At 55.2% G+C, this 20,456-nt stretch overlaps 3 protein-coding genes across 5 annotated transcripts; 2 read left to right on the top strand and 1 right to left on the bottom strand.

Moving 5' to 3' along the window:
- Positions 1-2,241, top strand: PCGF1 (polycomb group ring finger 1). The gene is made up of 9 exons (XM_063078708.1): positions 1-98; positions 532-637; positions 795-947; positions 1,101-1,172; positions 1,303-1,408; positions 1,590-1,623; positions 1,723-1,809; positions 1,943-2,023; positions 2,132-2,241. Exons 1-9 carry the CDS (start codon positions 6-8, stop codon positions 2,177-2,179), a joined length of 780 nt encoding a protein of 259 aa, XP_062934778.1. The 5' UTR covers positions 1-5; the 3' UTR covers positions 2,180-2,241.
- Positions 2,242-7,984: 5,743 nt separating this feature from the next.
- On the top strand, positions 7,985-9,600 carry LBX2 (ladybird homeobox 2). The gene is made up of 2 exons (XM_063077655.1): positions 7,985-8,189; positions 9,209-9,600. The coding sequence occupies exons 1-2, from the start codon at positions 7,985-7,987 to the stop codon at positions 9,598-9,600; spliced, it is 597 nt and encodes a 198-aa protein (XP_062933725.1).
- A 2,830-nt stretch (positions 9,601-12,430) lies between these two features.
- TTC31 (tetratricopeptide repeat domain 31) lies at positions 12,431-20,384 on the bottom strand. Of its 3 annotated transcripts, none has more exons than XM_063078172.1 (13): positions 20,310-20,384; positions 20,050-20,138; positions 16,854-16,956; positions 16,505-16,734; positions 16,235-16,318; positions 15,805-15,861; positions 15,630-15,710; positions 15,332-15,526; positions 14,946-14,997; positions 14,777-14,867; positions 14,545-14,686; positions 14,230-14,331; positions 12,431-14,051 (listed from the first exon to the last, which is right to left on the bottom strand). In XM_063078172.1, the coding sequence occupies exons 1-13, from the start codon at positions 20,347-20,349 to the stop codon at positions 13,704-13,706; spliced, it is 1,614 nt and encodes a 537-aa protein (XP_062934242.1). In that variant the 5' UTR covers positions 20,350-20,384; the 3' UTR covers positions 12,431-13,703. The 3 variants fall into 3 exon arrangements, with proteins under 3 accessions (XP_062934242.1, XP_062934244.1, XP_062934245.1); XM_063078174.1 differs by having other exon boundaries at positions 12,431-14,048; XM_063078175.1 differs by having other exon boundaries at positions 13,905-14,051; positions 14,289-14,331.
- Between the last annotated feature and the right edge of the window lie 72 nt (positions 20,385-20,456).

The raw sequence follows: 20,456 nt of genomic DNA, 5'->3' as shown, positions 1-20,456 counted from the left end.
TTAAGATGGCGTCTCCTCAGGGGGGCCAGATTGCGATCGCGATGAGGCTTCGGAACCAGCTTCAGTCAGTGTACAAGATGGACCCGCTACGGAACGAGGTGCAGGGGCGGCAGGGTTACTGCTGTGGTCGGCTAGCAGTTCGAACTGGGGCGGGCTAGAGGACGGGCGGTGGCTGGCCGGGCGCCCAGTGCGCCTGCGCAGAGACAGGGTGCCCAACGCGCGTGCGCGTTCGCGATCGGGCTGCCAAACTCTGGACTAGGACGCCTGCGCATTGTTCAGTCAACGTCGTGTAGTCTCCCCTGGGAAGGGAGGGTCAGGCGAGTCCATGTGAAGGGAGCCCCTGCTGTGCTCGGAGCCCTCTGCTGGGCGGAGGGGGATTGCCAGCCCCTGGAAGCTAATCCCCTGCTGACGGCGCCGGGTGCGGGGCTTGGCCGTGAAATCTTGATGAAAGAAGCCACCCCCAAGCTGGGAAGGAGCACAAGTTGGGGTGGGGTGGGGGTAGGTGATCGGTGACGGGGGTTGTGTCCGCAGGAGGAGGTCCGAGTGAAGATCAAAGACCTGAATGAGCACATCGTTTGTTGTCTGTGTGCCGGCTATTTCGTGGATGCCACCACCATCACAGAGTGTCTTCATACTTGTGAGTGCCCTTGATCTTGCCTGGTTCTTCCAGGCCCTAGTCCTCACCAAGCTGACTGCCAGCCTCTGTATTGCCTCCCCTACCCATCTAGGCACCCCACGCAGCCCATGAATCCAGTTCCCAGAGGATGTGAGAGTCTGCTTTTCTCTTCCTGCAGTCTGCAAGAGTTGTATTGTGAAATACCTTCAAACCAGCAAGTACTGCCCCATGTGCAACATCAAGATCCACGAGACACAGCCACTACTCAACCTCAAACTGGACCGGGTCATGCAGGACATTGTGTACAAGCTAGTGCCTGGCTTGCAAGACAGTGAGTGACCAACCTGACTTTGAAGGGCCTCTTGAGGACTAATGCTGGGTGGCAACTTGAGGTGACAAGGGCTTTGGTGGGAGGTTGACAGCCAGAAGGACAAAGGGAGTTGGGAGGGCTTATACTTTACTTCTATACTTCACCCCTTTCTAGGTGAAGAGAAACGGATTCGAGAATTCTACCAGTCCCGAGGCTTGGACCGGGTCACCCAACCCAGTGGGGAAGGTATGTCCCTGGCAGTGGGAGGATAGAGCAAAGCTCCCAGGGCATTCCCTTGCCCAGTTTTGCTCTCTGGAGAAGGGGAAGGAGGGGATGGAAACTGTACTAGTCTCCTTACTTACCCTATCTTTCTCAGAGCCAGCCCTGAGCAACCTTGGCCTCCCCTTCAGCAGCTTTGACCACTCTAAAGCCCACTACTATCGCTATGATGAGCAGCTGAGCCTATGCCTGGAGCGGCTGAGGTGAGGGACAGTTCGGGGGTTGTGTGAGGTGACAGTGCCAAAGACCCAAAACCAGAGTGGGGATTGGGGAGAGGTCAAGCAGTGAGGGAGTGTCTTTTCCCTTGGAGAGAGTATGCCATGGCTCTGGGTGGGGGAGAGGAGGAAAGATAGGGCTCCCTAACCTGTGTCTGTTTCCCCCCAGTTCTGGCAAAGACAAGAATAAAAGCATCCTGCAGGTGAGAGGGGCTGAGGGGAGGGCCTCTCTAAGGAGACTCACCTCCCCATGGCTCTTTCCTCACACACCTTGTCCTCTTCCGTCCCCTCCCTGTCCCCAGAACAAGTACGTCCGATGTTCGGTTAGAGCTGAGGTACGCCATCTCAGGAGGGTCCTGTGTCACCGCTTGATGCTAAATCCCCAGCATGTGAGTAATCCCACAGTAGTTTTTTTTGAGGGATGGACTAAGAAGAGAGGAACAGAGGCTAGGGTGGACCAGAATAGCTGTTAACCTGCCATAGAGGAGAGTTCCGAAAACTGTGCCCCCATCTCCCTCTTAGGTGCAGCTCCTTTTTGACAATGAAATTCTCCCTGATCACATGACAATGAAGCAGATATGGCTTTCCCGCTGGTTCGGCAAGGTAAGGCAGGGCCAAGGCAGTTCCCAGGACAGGGGTGAGCTGGGTAGGCTGAGGGACCTTCAGGTGAGAATGCTCCCCACTGACTCCTTCCCCTTATTCTCTCCTTAGCCATCCCCTTTGCTTTTACAATACAGTGTGAAAGAGAAGAGGAGGTAGGGGCCAAGCCCCCACCCCATCCCTCTCCCCTTCCCTCCCCAGATATTTATGTGAAATTAATTGTGGCTTTATTTTTTGAAATAAAAACTTTAAAAAAGCATCTCTCTGCTTCCTCCTTGTCCTTCCTACCACACACTCAAGCTTTGCCCTAGTCCTGCTTCCCTAAAAAATCTTCTGAGTTACATTGTAAAGAAGGGCTTCTTTATGGCCATGGGCCCTCAAAGTATTACCAAAGGAGAGTGAAGCCAAGCCACCCACACCAGCTCTTTATTGGTGGAGGGAAGGCATTCTGGAGGGGAGCCCCTCACTGTCCTTGTATCTGAAGCATGTGGTGCAGGCCTGAGGGGAGGGGTCCTAACTCAGCGGAGGACTAGGGTCGGACAGGAGTTGCTGCAGGACTGAAGAACAGTGGTATTTTAAAGAAAAATCCAAAGAATTGCACTGTGGTTCTATAACTTGGGGAATGGAGACAGAGGAGGGAGGAATCTAAAAACAAGGTAGGGGCCAGGGCATAGCCAGAGTTGGAGGCCTGCCTTGCATACAGAAGCAGGCCCAGGCCGAGCCTGTGGCGCACTCGGTAGAGTGCGGCACTGGGAGCGCGAAGACACTCCCGCCGCGGGTTCGGATCCTATATAGGAATGACCGGTGCACTCACTGGCTGAGTGCCGGTCACGGGGGAAAAAAAAAAAAAAAAAAAAAAAAAAAAAGCAGGCCCTTCAGGGACCGGGGCTAGGTGAAGCCAACGTAGGGAAACGGTAGCTGATGCGGAGAGGGAGCTGATGCTGAGAGCAAAGGCAGCTTCAAGGAACACGAGCAAAGCGACAAGGCTCGAGCTCCATTTATTGATTCAGCAAACACTCTGTGTGAGCTCGGCCACGCGCGCTAAGCGCTGGAAATAAACCCAGCCGGTGGCCCTATTCTACGGGCCTCTCAGTCAGGTAGCCAGAAACTTGCTCAACTGGGACAGTAACAAATGGAGGCCAAAGCAAGAAGTTCCTGAAAGGAACAAACAGGGCTGGGACAAGCGGAATGGAGAGGGCAGCATAAATGTCGCCAGAACTGAATGTAAAGCCTAAATCCCACTCTGACCATAGTCTGACTTCACGGAAAAAAAAAAAAAAAAAAAAAAAAGTCTGCCTTCCTGAAGGAAGTCGTGCGTAGCTGGGAGAGCCGGAGGCGCCTAGCTTGCACGGATAGAGGTCCGGGTGGCAGGGGCCTGGGAGTGGTTACAACGAAGGAGGCCTGAACTGTGTAAGAAAGCCCGGGATTCACGGGAAAAACCTGAACTTTCGTCGGGCGCCCTTTTTCGCGGGCCCCAGTCGGCCTGGGCTCTCCGGAAACCTCCGCACTCCGCAAACCTCCGCCCTCCGCGCGGATGGAGAGTGTAGTGCACACGGAGAGGCTGCAGACGCCGAGGAAGGGCACCCGAGTGCATGGGCCAGGCGACCGGGACGCCAGTGGGGACCCCGCGGAGCCAGGGGCCTGTCTGAGTGTGATTCCTTCCTGACAAGGTCTCCAAGATTCCTCAAGCTTCCCACGTTTCCGGGCCTCCTGCCTGGAATGCCTCCCGCCTGTCTCTCCCCTCCAGAATCAGGGCTTCTGTCGCCTGTGAGCCTGCCTCTGCACCGCACCAGCACGTATCTCGAGGTCTGACATTCATTCTCTCTCTCAAGGCTCCCCAGTCCCTTCCCTCGAAATTAAACTCTGCTGGCTCCGCGGCCCACGCCAGCGCGTGGCACCCAGGCTTGTCCTCGAGGTGTTTGTGCACGAAAAGGCGTTTCCCAGGAGTGACAGGGGAGAGTAGTGTGGGCTGGGGAGTAGTGTGAACCGGGGAGAAGAAGAGTAGAAATGCTCCTGGGGACTTTTCGGGGGCCAAGCTGCGGCGGGAGTTGGGGATCAATCAGTCTGATTGGGTCTCCTCTGAAGACCCTCCGGTTGGGACTTGGCGGCCGTTCTGAAGATTAGGGGGTCGGAGAGCTGAGGCCCCAGCCTCAGGATGAGGCCTTTGATGACACATGCCTGAGGCCATGGAGCGGCGGAAGGCGCTCAGGCCTGCATCTGGGGTGGAGCAGCTGCCCCGCCTCGGCCCAGCTCCGCGGAGCCTTCGTTTTGTCTGTCAGCGGCGGTGGTGCCCGCAGCTGCGGTGTGTCTCTCGAGGTGCCTGATGCTGACCCGCTGCGGGCTCTGCGCCACTCGACCCCGTCCTGTGGGTCCATTCCCCCCTCACACCCTGACGCCCGGGTCGCTCGGGTCTCGGTCTGTGCCAGGACGGACGAATCACACTCGCGGTTCTCTTGGGCTCGGCGACCCAGAACGCGCCCGAAGGCGGGGCTGAGCTCCGGAGTCAAAAGAGACGCGGCGGCGGAGGGGGGCGGGGGGCCGCTGGGCACAGGCCGCCGTCCCGGGAGCGCCCTTGGCCTCGCTGCGCTTCCAGGGGGAGGCGTTCGTCCTCACCGGCAGGACCAAACCCGCCTTGTCCCTGCCTTGTACCTTTCTTACCTCTGGTGTTTCCGTGGCTCACACTCACCCGGGGAAGAGGCACCGAGGTTTGCCCCGCTTTTGACACAGAGGAGGAAGGGTCCCCTCTCTGCCTGGCCCGTCTTTCCCAGGGTTTGGGGTGAGGGAGACGGGGCAAAGGACTTCCCTGGAACAGTGAGTCTGGCGGGTAGGGAGGAGGGGGTTGGGGTCTCTGTGTGTGGCCGCCCCCCGCTTCCCAGCGCGCGCCCTCGGGACGGTGGCGGGCGTGCAGAGCTCCTTGAGAACCAGCGTGCAGGGCCGAAAAGAGCTCACAGACCTGCCGCCCCAAAAGTAACGTCTGAATCGGTTCACTCCGCAGTAACGTTTTCCAAAAGGGAAAATCCCAGAAATGTGCGAGATGGATGGACGCCCCGCCCCACGCTCCTCTGTCTGGATTTTCCCCCTAAATTCTCACTGTCCTGTTACTCTGGTTCTCGGATTCTCCCCAAGGGTGAGGAGGAGGAAGACAAGCACATCTCAGAGACTGTCCTTCTCGTCCGCGAGGGCTCTCCCGTCCCCCGCCCCACCCCCTCCACTCGGAGCAATGCATGGGACGGGCAAGTCCTTTACTGAGCAGATCTCCATGCTGAAGCGGGGAGGGGGTCAAGCCGGGACAGGCCTGGGTGGAGGAGGCCGCCGGCGGAGGAAGGGGACTCTGAAGGGGGTGATGAATGGAGGTGCGGGAAAGCACCCTCAAACGGGAGCAGGGTGCCTTCCCGAGGGACTGCAGACCGGAATGTGGGGATGTCTACGAGGGGAGGGATCGCAGGGCCCGGAAATGTCTGAAAGGACAAAGGAGAATCCGAGGAGGTGGCAGACTAGCGACTGCCTGAGAGTGACGTGTGAGGGAAACCATCGGACCCTGCGGGGGCAGCGGTAAAGGCACGTGCCCATGGATCCTTCCCTAACCTGGGGAGGCCCCCGGCAGCGAGCGTTTGTCATAGCAGTGGGAGGTACGGCCAGAAGACGCGCTCGAGACTGCGCCCCGGGAGTTTCCGCACGCCCAAGCGGGGGCGGGAGCCCACGAGACGGCCAAGCGCCAAGCGCCCCCCGCCCCCGCCCAAGCCCAGAACCGGGGTAGGTTTAATCTCTCAATCTTCCTCATTAATCACTCGCCCTCTTCCTCCCCCCACCCCTTGCGGATCCGGTTTCGCCCCTGCTCCGGTTCCAGAGGCTTCACTGGGAAAAGCCCCCTTCTGTGGCCCCACGATCGTCTGTCTGTATTAGTCCTTGGCCGCTGGGACGACCTTAGTCGGGCCTCTGCTGTCCCGACGCTCCTCCCTTTACCAGTCTCGCTTCCCTCTCCTCCCCCAAACTCATGTCTGGGGACAGTCCAATCCCATTACCTGAACCAGCTGCAGAGGGGAGAAGATAGGTGGAGAGATGGAAGGGGAGGAAGGCAAAGTCCCCTCAGGAGAGCCCCACGCTCCTCACAGACACACACGAGTAATCGTGGGACGTGGCGGGGCAGTTCCTGCTGCCTCGCTTTAATTGCAGATTAAGCGAAACCACAAGGATGGTTCCGAGGGCTGAGGCCTGCAGCCTGGAGGATCTCTCCAGGCACTCCCCTTCCCTGACAATTAACAGGATCCTGAAGCAGCTCAGCTTTCCACCATGGCTTGGTTCTGCTCTCTGACCCAGCAGCGGCCCATCAGGCTTCAAGTGCGATGTTCAGGCTGCCATGAGGTCACTGCATGAATGTCTGGGGGATGGAGGCTGTCACTGGAGGGAGCCTTTTACTAAGAAGACCCCATTATCAAGGTGCCTTCCCACCCTTTGGCCAGGAGTCTTTGCCCCAGGTACCTTAAATCTCCTTAGCCCTGTTTGGGGCACTCCAACTGCAGGCTTCATTTGCCCCAGGGAACAGACAGGTGGACATAGAGAGCCACTGTACAAATGGTGTGAGAGGCAGAGGTCTACAGGGAAGGTGACAATGGACAGTTCAGGAGGGACTGGCTTGGTTCTTCGTGGCACTGTTTCAAAAACCTAGAAGCACATTGATTTCCAACTCCCCAGGCTTTGGGAGTGGCAAGGCTTCTCTGGCTCTGGACTGTGAATTCTCCAGCTATTTGGGGTAGGATATAGGAGCAAAACCCATTTCTTTGCTGGGCTTCCACTGCTGGAGCCACACTGTTCCAGAGTTGCCTTCTTCCTCCACAGGTGTGAGCCCAGGAACAAAATAGGTGTGGGAGAGAAGAGAGACAGACAGGACACAGGTAAAAGAGGAATGAATATGTCAGGCCTCAGAGTCTGTGCCTGCATTGGCAGGGGGGTCTGTCCTATGATCTGGTGTGGTCCATGAAGTCTGCCTTTCACTCTTCCCTACTCGGGTCACGGACCCTTGCTCCCCTTGGCTGTTCCTGAGCCACGAAGCCTGGGGAAATGAACCTGAACTACAGGAGCTTAATAAATAAAGAAAGATCGACTGATAGAACAATAGAGTGTGCTGGAGGCCAGTTCTCACTGGCAAAGTCTCCTCCTGAGCAGCAGCGCCAGCTCCAAGTTTGCCTTGTCTTCTCTGCGGAGGCCCAGGTCTCTGGCAGCTTCTGCATGTGTTTTTCCTTCGTCGGGGCCTCTAAGTCGTGTTGGGGCAGCCTCGGGGCTGCTCACCGGGGCTTGCTTCCTCGTGGTATCTCCACTATTCCCAGTTGCAGTCGCTCTGCCAGGCCGGGTCCTCTCAAGTTTTGTGCCCCTGACCCCTGCGCTGCTCTAATCACTTCTGGCCGCCAGGACCTCTTTAAGAACGTTTCGCAGGAGTGGAGTGGGTTTGAGGGGTCCAGATTAGAAGACTGCGATCTTAGCTGGAATCAAGGATCCTAGCACAGTCAGGATCCTAGCCCTGATTCCCTTCCACGGAACTTTGCAAACCCTCAGCCTTTGGGGACAGGGAAAACAGTTTTATCGCCCACGAGTTTATGAGCCGGAACGGCGGCTAGGCGGGGAGTCGGCGGCATCCAGAGTCTGGGGGAACGGGCCCAGCCTGAGTGTGCACGCGGCCGCGCCCCGCAGCGCCGAGCAGCCTGCTCCGGCGGCTAGTTCCGCCGGCTTCTCCTCTCCGCGCCTCTCCACCCTGTAGAATACGGCTGCCGGGACATCTACGGGCTCCAGCCTCACCGCGACCTGGGGTGGGGAGGTGGGGGCGCAGGAGGAGGGGCACATAGGGGCTCAGGCCCAGCGCCGGAGGGCGGGTCCCAGGCTGGGGGCCCAGATCGGGAGCCTCGCGCTGGGGCTCAGGCTGCTGCGGAGCCGAGAGCAGCGGGCGGCGGAACCGTCACAGCCCAGCCTGCCATGAACTCGGGACGCGAGCCCCGGACGCCCCGGACACCTTTTAGCATCGCAGACATCCTAGGCCCGCGCATGGTCCCCCGAGCACCCTCTGCGCTGCAGCTTCCTGAGTCGGGCCCCGGTCCCTCGTCGCCGCTGGGCGCGCTGGAGGAGCTGACCAGTAAAACTTTCCGCGGACTTGACGGGCGTGCTCCGCAGCCTGCTGAAGGTACAGCGCGGGCAAGGTCGCGGACCCTGACTTGGCCTTCTCCCCATCTGTCTCCCACTGGTTCCCTGTCTCAAACCTTCGTCCCACCCAGGTCCGGCCACCCTAATCTGTCCCCTTCCCTTAGCCCACGTGCCAGGGCTCGCACCTCCGGCTCCTCACCTCTCCTCCTTAGTCCCCAGGCTCTGCGGCCGCTCCTGGAGGCCGCCAGCGCCGCGGGGAAGGGCCGGGCTGTCGAGAACTGAGCGACCCGTTGGTCCGTTCGCTGTAGGCGGGGCAATCGCGACAGAGTAAGGCCGTAGAGAAGGAGACAAAAGGCTTGAGCCTCAGGCGGTAAAGGAGTGAGGGGCGAGAGCGGCGCAGAAAGCGCTGGGAGGCAATGCTCTGGTCTCTCCAGGCCACCAAGCTCCGCTCCAAGCCACTCTCTTCTTAAGGCAGCGCAAGGAGCAAAAGGTCGTTGGCGCAGCGTTGGGCGCGGGAGTTCGCACTCGGCCCTTGCTCGGTCTCTGCACTCCTACTATCCCCCTTTTGGTCTCGAGGAGATGGCGCTAGTGTCACTAAGGAAGTGTACGTAAGCCCAGTACCTCACGCGACCCACGAGTCTAAGGACGAGCGCGATCCAGTTGTTACCCTCACCAAGCCGGGTCGAGAGTTCCTACTCCGACCCGCCTCTGGTTACACACAACCCGCAAGCCCGCTCAGCCTGGGGCTCCGACAGGCCTCAAAGGCCGCGCCCCACGTCTGGACCTGCACCAGGTCTCCTCTGTCCTGTCCCACCCTTCTCCCGTTCTCCTGCCCCCGAAACACGCCGCCAGTCTGTTCCATCGCGTAGCCCGGGGCCGGCCCCGCTTTGCGCCCCCTACCCCCACCTCCGCACGACTCCCGCGCGCTTCCGTTAGGCACCACTGTTCTGGTCCCCGTCCGCCTGCGCTCCACCGAACTGGCCCCAACTCCAGCTTTTCTTCCCAGGCCACAACCTGATTCCCGCAGGCAGGAGACTAACTCCCGCCCTACCCCCGCAGGCCGGGCAGTCTCGGAAGTGAGGGGCCGCAGCGCTGGCCTGGCCGGCCGCAGACGGCGCAAGTCACGCACGGCGTTCACCGCGCAGCAGGTGCTGGAGCTGGAGCGGCGCTTCGTCTTCCAGAAGTACTTGGCGCCTTCCGAGCGCGACGGGCTGGCTGCGCGACTGGGGCTGGCCAACGCGCAGGTGGTCACTTGGTTCCAGAACCGGCGAGCCAAGCTCAAGCGCGACGTGGAGGAGATGCGCGCCGATGTGGCCTCGCTACGCGCGCTGTCTCCCGGGGTCCTGCGCCGCCTAGCACTGCCCGACGGCGCTTCACGGCCCGAACCCCGCCCCGCCCGGCCTGATTCCGGGCCCCACCTGTCGGATGAGGAGATACAGGTGGACGATTAAGGGCTAAGACGCCTCCAGCCCTGGGCTCAGGGGCCCCGGACGCCTCAGCTCCGCGCTCTGCGCTTTGTCCGGGTTTCAGGGTGGAGACAGGAGGTCCACCCGGGCCTCTGCCAGCCCATAGTCCAGACGCCCACTTTTCCCAATTGTTGACAATAAAGTCGAGACTCCGTCGCACGACGCCTCAAATCAGGACGCCCGAGGCCGATAACAGCGAAATGTGCTGATTATTGCGGAGATTCCGCACTTGACACTGTACCGAGCGCTTTAAACCCCGTTTCCTTTAACTCTCATAGCAACCCAGTAAGGTAGCTGACAGAATTATGCCATCTTACAGAGGAAGAACCCCGAGGTCAGGATTTGGACCCACGCACCCAGACAGCTTTCAGAGCCGGTGCTTGTGACCCTTTTGCTCGGGAGACACCCGGGCCGAAAGGAAGTGGGTAGGCCTGGCGGTGACTGCAGGAGACCTCTCCCCTCCTGGCGGCTGCTTTTGGTCCCACCGGGCCTCTAATGAGACCCGGTCTGGGAGATCTGCTTCTAACCTCTAGGCCAGCTCGGAGTGACAGACATCGTGCCTGACTCTTCCTTCTTTCCCCCGACTTGGGTCATTTGTTAATGGGGTCCCGACTCTTCTCCCCTCTTACCCAAAAGAATCTTATGCTGTGATACAGGCAAAGTGAAGGGCGCTGGGAGAGTGGGCACCCCTACCTCCGGGACCCTCTACCTGTTCCAGAATGGTGGCAGCGATGGGCTGGTGGGAAGGCCTGGCTTGCTCAGGCAGAGCTTGGAGTAGCCGCCTAGGCTGGTGGAGACCCCAGCCTAGTTCTGTCTGTGGATATTTCTGACATTGATTTATTCTGCTGGTGATGAATCGCCCTCCTGCAGAGTGATGAAGGGAGGGGGAACACTCATACTTACAGGCCTTCCCCATCCCCGCCATCCCAGCTGATCCTCAGGAGACCATGCTGAGGCATCTTTCCTGATTCCCTTCTCTGTCAGACCTTTGCCTACCTCTGCCCAGGTGTGACAACGGGCTTTCCAGGATGCTCCGGGACTCAAGAGGGGTCAGCTAGGGATTCAGTTGCAGGTAAAGAAGGGGCCCTGGAGAAGGTATTCCAGAGTTGCAAGACCGAAGGGAACCTGGCATTTTCAGACAATAACTACCACTTATTGAGCAGGTCCACTGCTTTGGGTGGATTAATCCTCCCAATAACCCAATGGGACAGAGACTTTTTTCCCATTTTAAAGATAAGGAGACTGAATCACAGAAGCCTGAGGAAACTTGGCCAGGTCTTACACAGTTTGTAAGTAATTGGTGGGGCTGGAACTAACCTGCTTGCTTGTCTGACTCAGGAGCCCATGCTTTTGGCCACTACAGGTACTGTCCCTATAAAGGTGACTGGGCCTGAAAAGAAGCAAAGGATTTACAGACAGAGGAGGAGAGAAAAGGCCAAAGGTAGGAATTTAGGAATTGTACTGTAGACAGAGCATGGTCCTTAGAGATTTTAGGAGCGGCATGAGAGCAATGCTTAGGGCAGGCTAATCTGGTTGTGTGTGCAGGGTGCACCAGAGACTGGCAGAGACTGGCAGAGACCTGAGGAAGGAAGCACTGGAAAAGGTAAGAGCAGAGAAAATTCAGGGCCAGAACTGGGGGTGGAGTGGGGAGGTGGTCATGGAGGAGGAATTAGTGTGACTTCCCTAGTGACCGAGGATTGCACAAGTCAGTAACAACCCTGCAAACCTGGACAACTGGAAGGAAAACCATGAACAGAAACAAACAGCCACTGGTGTAGAGCTAAGAATCTGTCAGCCAGTATGTGCAAAAAATATTCTCTGCAACTACGTTGCTTCTTCAATACACAGACACAACACACACACCAACCCTGGCTCCTGTGAGGGCCCTTTTTCCCTTCGTGGCCTTCTACAGACTGCCTCTCTTGAACCTTTCCAGTAAGGTGATCAACTCTTTCCTGTCGGCCAGTTTTAGCACTGGCCGTCCCACACCCCAGGACATCCCTCATTACGAGGAAAACAGGGATGGTTGGTCACCCTATTTCCCAGTCCTGGGGACACAGAACTCAGGCTGCTGGTCCAGAACCCTATCAATTAGGAATAATAAGTGTGGGGCCACGTGGGGGCAAGGTATCAGGAGTCTCTTGGAGAAGACTGAAGTCCAGGATAAGCTAAGAGATACTGGGGAGGGAACATTTATGTAAGAGGCCAGAAGAACAAGGAGCCAGCTCAGCCTGAAGGCAAAAATACCACACAGTAGGGGTCAGTGGCCATTCTTTTAATTGACTCTGAGCCATAACCCCCCTCCACTTGAGGTTCCCTAAATTCTAGCCTACCCAGAACTGCCACCTCTTGTACTGAAGCCTTGGATAACTCAAATTTATCCCACCAAATGGCATCTGGATGGATGTCTGCTCTGGTAGGACCTAGAACAGTGTGCACCAGGATCAGCTGGAGGGCTTATTGAGACAAATTGCTGGTTCCCACTCCCACCATGTGTGTGTGCGTGCGTGCGTGCGTGCGTGCGTGCATGCGTGCGTGCGTGTGTGGCTGGCCAGTATGGGGATCCAAACACAACACCACACTCTAACCAACTGAGCTAAGCGGCCCCCCACTCCTACCATTTCTGATTTGGAAGGTCTGGATGGGTCCTGAGAATCTGCATTTGTAACATGTTCCCGGGTGATGCTGATGCTGCTGGTCCAGAGACCATACTTTGAGAACCACAGTCCCAGGCACTCTGGATTTTGTGAATTTAACCCACAGTTCACTCATACTCCTCTTTTCCCACTGTGGGAATCATTAACATACAGGATCGTTGCAGATAAAAATCGGTTTATTAGCCCCACTATGTACCAGGCACTTAGTTGGTATTTTCTTACATTTTCTCTTTCAATCCTCACAACAGCCCTGTGAGGTAGGAATTGCCCCCATTTTACAGATAAAGGCACTGGCTTAGATGTTGAGAAAACTGCCCAAGGCGACCCAGCTACTGACAGCAGACTTCATCCTGCTACACAATATTTAAGGGGCCTAAACCATAAACAATTTTTTAAAATTTGGGAAAGTCCTTAATAAAAGAGATGTTTCAATGCCTCTTATCTCCAGGTGCAAAGGGTACTAAGCAAGACCCATAGGGCACCAAGAATCATTTATCCTGATGAATGGTTCCTCTGGAAAAAGCACGTGTTGGGGGGGAGGAGGTGTGGCCAAAAGTCCCCTGCAAATCTACACTTAAATGAACTAAAAAGAAACTGCCAGAATCTTAGAGGAGAAACCCAAAAGAAATCATGATTCTTACACAAGGAGCAGAGAATTATATAGCCTTCTTCGGGGTGGTGACCCTTGATGGAAAAACAGTAATTCACATGGAGAAAGGCTAATTCCAATGCCCAATGCTGGGGTGGAAAGAGTGGCCAAGGTAGTAGCAGCCTGGGGCCTGCCAAGGCCCTATTCAGCAGGACAGTTGGCACTGGGGAGTGTGGACATGTGTGGGCCCTGCCAGCTCTAGGCAGAGGCTGGCAAGGGACTTCCCACATGCAAACCCTTGGTGAATCTTCTAGCAGTGGGAGTAGGTGAGCATCAGACCACTGGACAAAGGAGGGGTCAGTGTGCATAGCTATGTGGGCAGGAAACAGGGCACAAGGGGCTAGGAGCAAACTGGTGCTATGGCTGGAGAAAGCAGGGCAAGAACTAGGGTTAGGAAGAGGTGAGTATCCATCAAGCTGAAGGGCGAGACTCAAGCCCTCTTCATCACTGTGATCCCATTCCTGAGCACCGACCTCTAGCTGGTGAACAAGTCCCCCAGGGCCAAGAAGCAGAATAAGCCCCAAATACCTCCTTGCTGGCCCTGAAATAGTCTAACAACCTGAACTTCTATATAGTTCCCTTCTTGAGCCTTGGTGGATTTTATCTTTCCTTACTGCCCCCAGAAGAAGCCACTCTGCTTGAGAAACTAAGAAAGGATGTTTTGGTGGATGTGGAGCTCCCGTCTCTCATCAGAAGTTTTTCTATGGCAGGAGGAATGACTGCCTGGGGTGTTCTTAACTTATGGATTTAGAGAATGAGGCCTCAAAATATGCAGTGAACTGTCACCACACCGTGTCCCCCATCCCTGTGGGATGTACACATGGCCGTGCCCTATGAGGGACAGGTCGTCCCTCACCTGGCCTGAGGTAGCTGCTGGGGCTCAAGCCCTTTGATGGGTCCTGGAGATGGAGAGGGTGGGGTCTTCTATTCTGAGCTGGGAGCCAGTTGGGGTGACTCAGGTGACACGGGATATAACGCAAGGGTGGAGACAGAAGGCCAGGGGCCCCTGGAGCAGTACTTTGATGGAAACTGAGGGAGGGTAGGCCTGAGGCTCCCAGCTCAGCATGGGGAGATGGCTTGGGTACCCCAGTTGATAGAGGTGGTGCTTGGATCCTTCCTCGCCGATCCTGCTGAGAAGGGAGAGAAAGGGGCACCTAATACTGCTTTTAAGCAGCACAGCCCGTGCCCCTCATCTCACCCATTCCTGCCCCCCTTATCCATGTGAGGCAGCAGAGAGCACTGCCTGGTGTTGCAGTCCTAGCCACTTCTCCCTGATGCCCCCAGCGTGAGTGGGCCTGGTTCCCTTACCAGACCGAGCTGTTGAAGGCAAGAGTGGAGCTCCCGGGCTGCATCAGGCTGGGCCCCACCTCTCAGGGTCTCCTGGAACACAGCAGCTGCCTCCCCAAAGCGCTTTTGTCCCAGAGGGATTAGGAAGAGGAAGGTTTAGGTGTCAGGGGGTCAAGGAGCTTAAAACTATCCCTTCCCCAAACTGGCCCCAACTGCTAGTGCCACTACCATTGTGACATTGCAGTGTTAGGAGCTTATCTAGAAAATGTCAACATAGACCCACTCCCCACCCCACCCCATCCAAACCTCTCCTGTTTTCAGCCTCAGACCCATTACCTGTAGTCCCATCAAGGCCTTGCCCAGGCGGAAGAGGCCCCGGGGCCAGCCAGGCTGGAGGGTAAGGGCAACTTGGGCATCGGCCAGTGCCCACACTGGCTGACCCAGCCGCTCATGGCAGAAGGAACGATTTCCAAATAACCTGATAAAGATAGAAAGTGGCCAAAGATCTGGGTCCCCAACACCCTGCCTTGCCGTGACCTCCTAGCACAGCAGCCAAGTCATCACCTACCGGTGGTCCCGAGGATTGAGCTTCAAGGCCTGGGTTAAGAGGACCACGGCCTCATGGTAGAAACCATTCTGAGCAAAGCTGGTACCCAACTCTGGAAGGAGAGAGGATGGGAAGGTTCACCCCTACCCCAGAGAGTGTGGGTTGAGGAGGGAGAGAGAAAGGATCTCACTTGCCAGTTCCTGGCTCTGTTGTAAGGCAGCTGCCAGCAGTCCCGGAGATGCCTAGGGATGGAGAGCAAAGTCAAGTAGGGCCCATGCCTCAGCTTCCCCAAAACCTTATTCCTTTGTTCCAACAGATAACATTGCAATCAGCAGCACCCACCTTGTGTAATTCTCATGACAGCTCTGCAAGATGGTATGAGCCCTACCTTCCTCCAAAGAAAACTACCCAGGATTAGGGCAACAGTGATGGAGGCTCACCCCTGGTCTCTTGACCATAGGGCCAGAGAACTCCTACTGGACACTCCCGTGACCCTCAGGATCATGTGCCTTCCCAGCACTTGCTGGTGCCCCTTCCACCGGTTCTAGCTGAACCAGCTTCTTCTGCCCACCTCACCTGTGACTTAGGACTCTGCCTGGGCCTCTCCTCTCTTGGAGGGCTCCCTTCCTCTTGGCCCATCTTCTCTTGGGGGCCTTGGCCCCTGCCTTGGGGCTCCTGGCTCAGTCCCTTCTCTCTGCAGGTACCGGGGGGCCTATCCCCAACCTTGCGCAAAGCCAGAGATACAAAAGTGCTAGATAGATCCAGTGAGTCCTGTGGGCAAAAAGGAAAGTTAGGATGGGAGTGGGGATGAAGTACACCCTGGAGCAGGAGGAGGAGAGGGTGGGCAGAAGAAGGAGAGGAAGGGGGTCCTCACCTCTTCCTCACCGCATTGTCCCTGAGTGGGGTTCCTGGGACTGGATGGAGGGCTCTCGTCCCCATCTGGGGCAGTGTTGGCCTGGAGGGGAGGTAATCAGGGACAGAGTTCGGATCACCTTGAGCTGCTTGCCTTCCTGGCACTTGGTGTTTAGTGCCTGACTGTAGATACTCACCTTGTGATCCCCACCATCCTGCTCCAAACGCTTCTGTCGTTTTCGTTCCTTTTGACGCTGCAATAGCAACAATGATGATGATGATACATTTTGAGCACTTACTATATGTCATGTACTGGTTAAGAGTTTTGCATACATTGTCTCATTTAATCCTTGCAACTCTATGAGGTAGGTATTGTTATTATCCTCATTTCACAGGTGAAAGAGCAGACAAAACGGTCACCAGCCATAGGCCTCACAGTAAGAAGGAAGCAGGTTCCAACCCAGGCAATACAGTGGGATTCCAGAACCATTGCACCAGATGGCCTCCGGGAGTCCCTGGGCTCCTTGGGCCCTCCTGGCATGAGGATCCACGGCAGGCCACCTTGAGTTCTCTCCTCTTCTCACAAAGCTTCCCTCTGGGATCCCCCTCCTTCTACCCTCCAGCCACCTTCTTCTTGAGTCGTCTCTTCTCTGCTTTCTGTTTCATGCGCTCCTCCTCAGCCACCAGCTCCTCAGCCAGGCGGTTGGCTTCCTGGAGGAAGAAGGGCAGGTGACAGGAAAAGAAAAAGAGAGATAGGGAGAATGAGAGCAAACACAAAAGGGAGTCAAGCAGTACGGGAAGCTCTTGAAAGGTACAGATTAGGGAAGAATACAAGGATGGGAATCTGGGGGTTGAAAGAACCCTGGGGGCCATGAAGCCCCTTCCTAAGAGTCTCACCTCTTCAGTCACCAGGAGTTTCTGGGGCATGGCCACCTGAAGCAGGCTGTCTGAGACTCTGGGGAAGGATGTAGAGGCAGAGGGGCTTTGAGGGCAGGGCTCAGATCCTTGGGAAGGGTATAGGAAAGACTTACGGAGACCACAGTAGGTCCCCAGTCCCTCAGACCCCTTGCCCCTGTCACTCTGTTCAGTCGTTTCCCCCTCATCAGAGAAGTGATCCTGGAGGAAATCTGTCAGGAGGAAGAAAGAGACAGGACAGAAAGAGGAACGTGAGAGATGGGTGCATCTGAGGGTCGGCCCTCCCCAGGGTGCCAGCCTCGATCCCTGGGCCCAGCCCTTCACACCCCACCATGGTGCCACAGCTGCAGCCGCCCGCTGCTCCCATCCACATGGATCCGGTGCAGGCCCTGGGGGTCACTCTCCACAAGCCGTCGAAGAAAATCCACTATGTCCTGGGAGGGGAGGGGGAGGGAGGCTGGTGTTGGGGGAAGCTCTGGGAGACAGCAAGGGCTTGGCTGGCTTGACCTGTCCACCATGGCAGCCCCAAACCAGCCACCCAGTCCAGAGACTCTCACTGGCTCTGACCTGTCCCTCTTCAGCACCTCAAAATCTGCTGCTCCTGGCTTTCACGGCATGTCACTTCACTACTCTCCTGCCTTCCCCAGGGTGGAGTGTGGCTTTCAGCCCAGTCTTCTCCGTCATCCAGGTTCTTCTCCCCTTGACTTGCCACTAGGTCAGCCACACAGAAACCTCTGGAATGGAGCCCTCATACCTGCACTTCCAGCTATACTCCTGTCACATTCCTGAATATGAACAGCCCCCACATAACCCGTGCTGAAGCTACCTCACAAGTACCTACATAAGTGCAGCGGCTCTGGCTGGCCTCTCCCCTGCATGTCACCTGTTTCTCCTCAAAACTCAAGCTCTGAGAAATTACTCCTCTGCTTAAAAACTTCCAGTAACTCCCCACTGCCAGGGCCATGGGCAAGACTGAATCTAGCTGCTCAGCCTAGGATTCAGAGCCTTCCCCAAAGCTCCCTGCTGTTCTTTCCAACCTTCCCTTGCAATCCTCCCCTGCTTAGCTGCCATCCTCCCTCTGCCACCAGGCTCCCTCCAGCCTTGGGGCCTTTCCTCCAATCTCTCCTGGCTCTGAGCTTCTTTCTCACCACATCTTGTCTCACCTTCAAGGTCCAGTTCAAATTCCATCTCCCCTCAAAGCCTTCCCAGACCCTTTCATTTTCAATTATCTCTGCCCTCTCACAACCAAACTGTGTCCACATAGTTGGTGTTATATACAATTTAGAACTCTGACATTCATTGCTTTTTATTGATTTCTTAATTAGCAAAGCAGCATGGAACTGGAAAGAGCACTATGCTGGAGTGGAGCCACTAGCATCCTAGTTTTGACTGCCACTGCCTGGCTGTTTGATTTTGGACAAGTCATTTAACCTCTTTGGACCCCTTCCTCATTCACATAATGAGGCAAGACTCTTCAAGGCTAGGCCCACACATTCTGTGGTTCTGATGAGAGTTATTTCCTCAGTGAGTGTAAGCTTCAGAGGACAGGAATCATCAGGTCCCTATGTGGCCTAATCAGGCCTAAATACAGCAGGATGACTGAGAAACTTAGAAGCCAAATGAAACTCCAGAGTGCTAAAATAACACATAGGAAGGATGCTAAAATCACATAAAATAACACTTCCAATTACTGAGATATATTCAATTTTCAAAACGATTTTAGATCCAGGGCTCCCCTCAGGAGATAGTCCTGACCCAACAGCATCTTCATTTACTTTGCTGGGCACTTCCATCAGGTTTATTCTTGAATTCAATTTCCTGGTGGGTTTATTTCAACTTCCTACCTGGAACTTAAGCATAAATAATTCATGTTCTGGGCCCCATCTTAAGTAGCCTCCCCAGGATGTGCCACTCAAATATTTACTGTCTTTCCTATATCTTCAGCCTCTCTCATCCTCCTCAGACCAATCCCATCATCCTGAAAAAAAAGGACTTCCTTGACATTCTACTACCTCTCCCCCAAACACAGTCTATGCTATTCTTTTAATTCACTACATAAGCACACATAATCTGGCCCCCCAGTATCTTTGCAAATCGTCTCCTATCCTCTCATCACCTTCCTCCAGCGACAATGATGTCCTTTGAAGATCCTATAAAATACCAACTGTGCTCTCATCTCAGGGCTTTTACATTTCTTATTTACTCTGCCTGGAATGCTCTTTCCTCAGTGAATGGCTCACTCCTTTGTTTCCTTTAGATCTCTGCTTAAATGTCACCTTCTCAAGGAGGCCTTTTCTAACCACTACTTTTAAAAAGAGAAACCTCCCAACTCCACTCAACACTCCCTATCCTCCTTCCTGCTTTTTCTTTGCGTTTCTCTTACTTGACATACTATATTTATTTATTTGTTGACTGGGTGCCTCCACTAGATACTTCTAATTAATTGAATGAAAGAAGTTTTGTCTGTTTGTCTTACTGCTGTCTTCCCAGTGCCTACAACAGTGTCTGGTACATAGTTGGTGCTGAATGAACAAAAAGATTGGTGAGGAGACTCTTCCAATACAGACAGGCAGGAACTGTGTCTGAAAAACCTTGTATGACCCAGTGAATATGGACTTTATCTTGTCAGTGATGGGAGTGCACTTGATCTGGAGAGGGGAAGGCTCAAATGATGAGTCTAGGGATGAAATGTTTAGTTAGCCAGCCATTACAACTGTTCAAGCCAGAGAGAAAGTCCTTGAACTAAGGCACTGGAAGCTGGAGCAGGAATGGAAATGAGGGGTTTATTTCAAAAGACGTTTCAGAAGTAGATTTTAGTGAATGACTGAACATGTAACATAAAGGAAAAGGAGGATTATAAAACAATTCTCATATTTCTGGATTAAGCAACTAGATGGAAGTTTTTGTTACTAACCAAAATTGGGGTTAGAGAAAAAGCAATCAGTTTGCAAAGATGATGAATTAACTTTTGGACTTCTTGAGTTTGAGGTTGTAGAGATAACCAGGTAGCAGCTGTAAGTATACCTTCTCAATGCTCCCAAATCTGATCCTGTCGCTCCTTCAATAACTCCATCGCCTACTTGAGGACATCCAAACCCCTGTGCCAGACAAGGCCTTTCAAGCCACTTGCTGCTTTCTCTCCCATCCCATCTTTTACTGTTCCAACCATGCCCTCCACTCTGGTCTTACGTTAGTGAAGTTCTCTTAACTTTTCCTTGCTCGTACTGTCTCCTCTGTCTATAATATATTTCCCCAAGGAACTCGTACCCACTCTACAATCTTCAGCTCAGAAACCCTTGTCTGTTCAATTCTGCCCATTTCGAGCATTTACTGCAGCAGAATAATCCTCCCTGTCCCTCGCCCCTCACTTGCCAAATATTCTCAAGGTCATGGACGGAGGCTATGCCTCCGCGGAACCCCCAGTGCTCCCACGCGGTGCCAACCCCGTGGTGGGTCTCAGCACAGCTGACTGAAAAGAGGCGTGACCACGAGGAGCAGGGCTGGGGAGAGCTGAAACTCCCTTTTACCTCTTCACCATAGTCCTCTGGACCGAATTCCTTGCAGAGTTGGGGGACAGCAGCGACCCCCAGCGGGCAGCCGGGCCTGAGAGGGCAGTCTACAGGAAAGGAAGGCGGTGCCGCGTCAGGGGGCTTAGGATGGATGGGCCAGAGCCTTCCACCCTCCTCCTGAAGCATAAAATCCTACCGAAAACGTCCACACCGCAGGTAGGCCCAAGTGGGCTGCCTCTACCCTCCCGGACCCCCTCCCGTCCTGTCACACCGCTCACCTAGCTTGATCCGCCCCACAGTCTTCGGAATCGGCGCCATCTCCCGTCCACAGTAACCCGAAAGCGAAAGTTTAGTACTTGATACCAGCCGAAGGGCGGGGTAGAGCAGGGTGGGCGGCCATCTTTGTTAGGGGCAGAAGCCTTCGA

The sequence above is a fragment of the Cynocephalus volans genome, chromosome 14 (assembly GCF_027409185.1).
Source record: "Cynocephalus volans isolate mCynVol1 chromosome 14, mCynVol1.pri, whole genome shotgun sequence".
NCBI classification, from domain to species: Eukaryota; Metazoa; Chordata; class Mammalia; order Dermoptera; family Cynocephalidae; genus Cynocephalus; species Cynocephalus volans.
The sequence above is the reverse complement of the archived record's forward strand: the minus strand, read 5'-3'. Positions and strand labels throughout refer to the sequence as shown.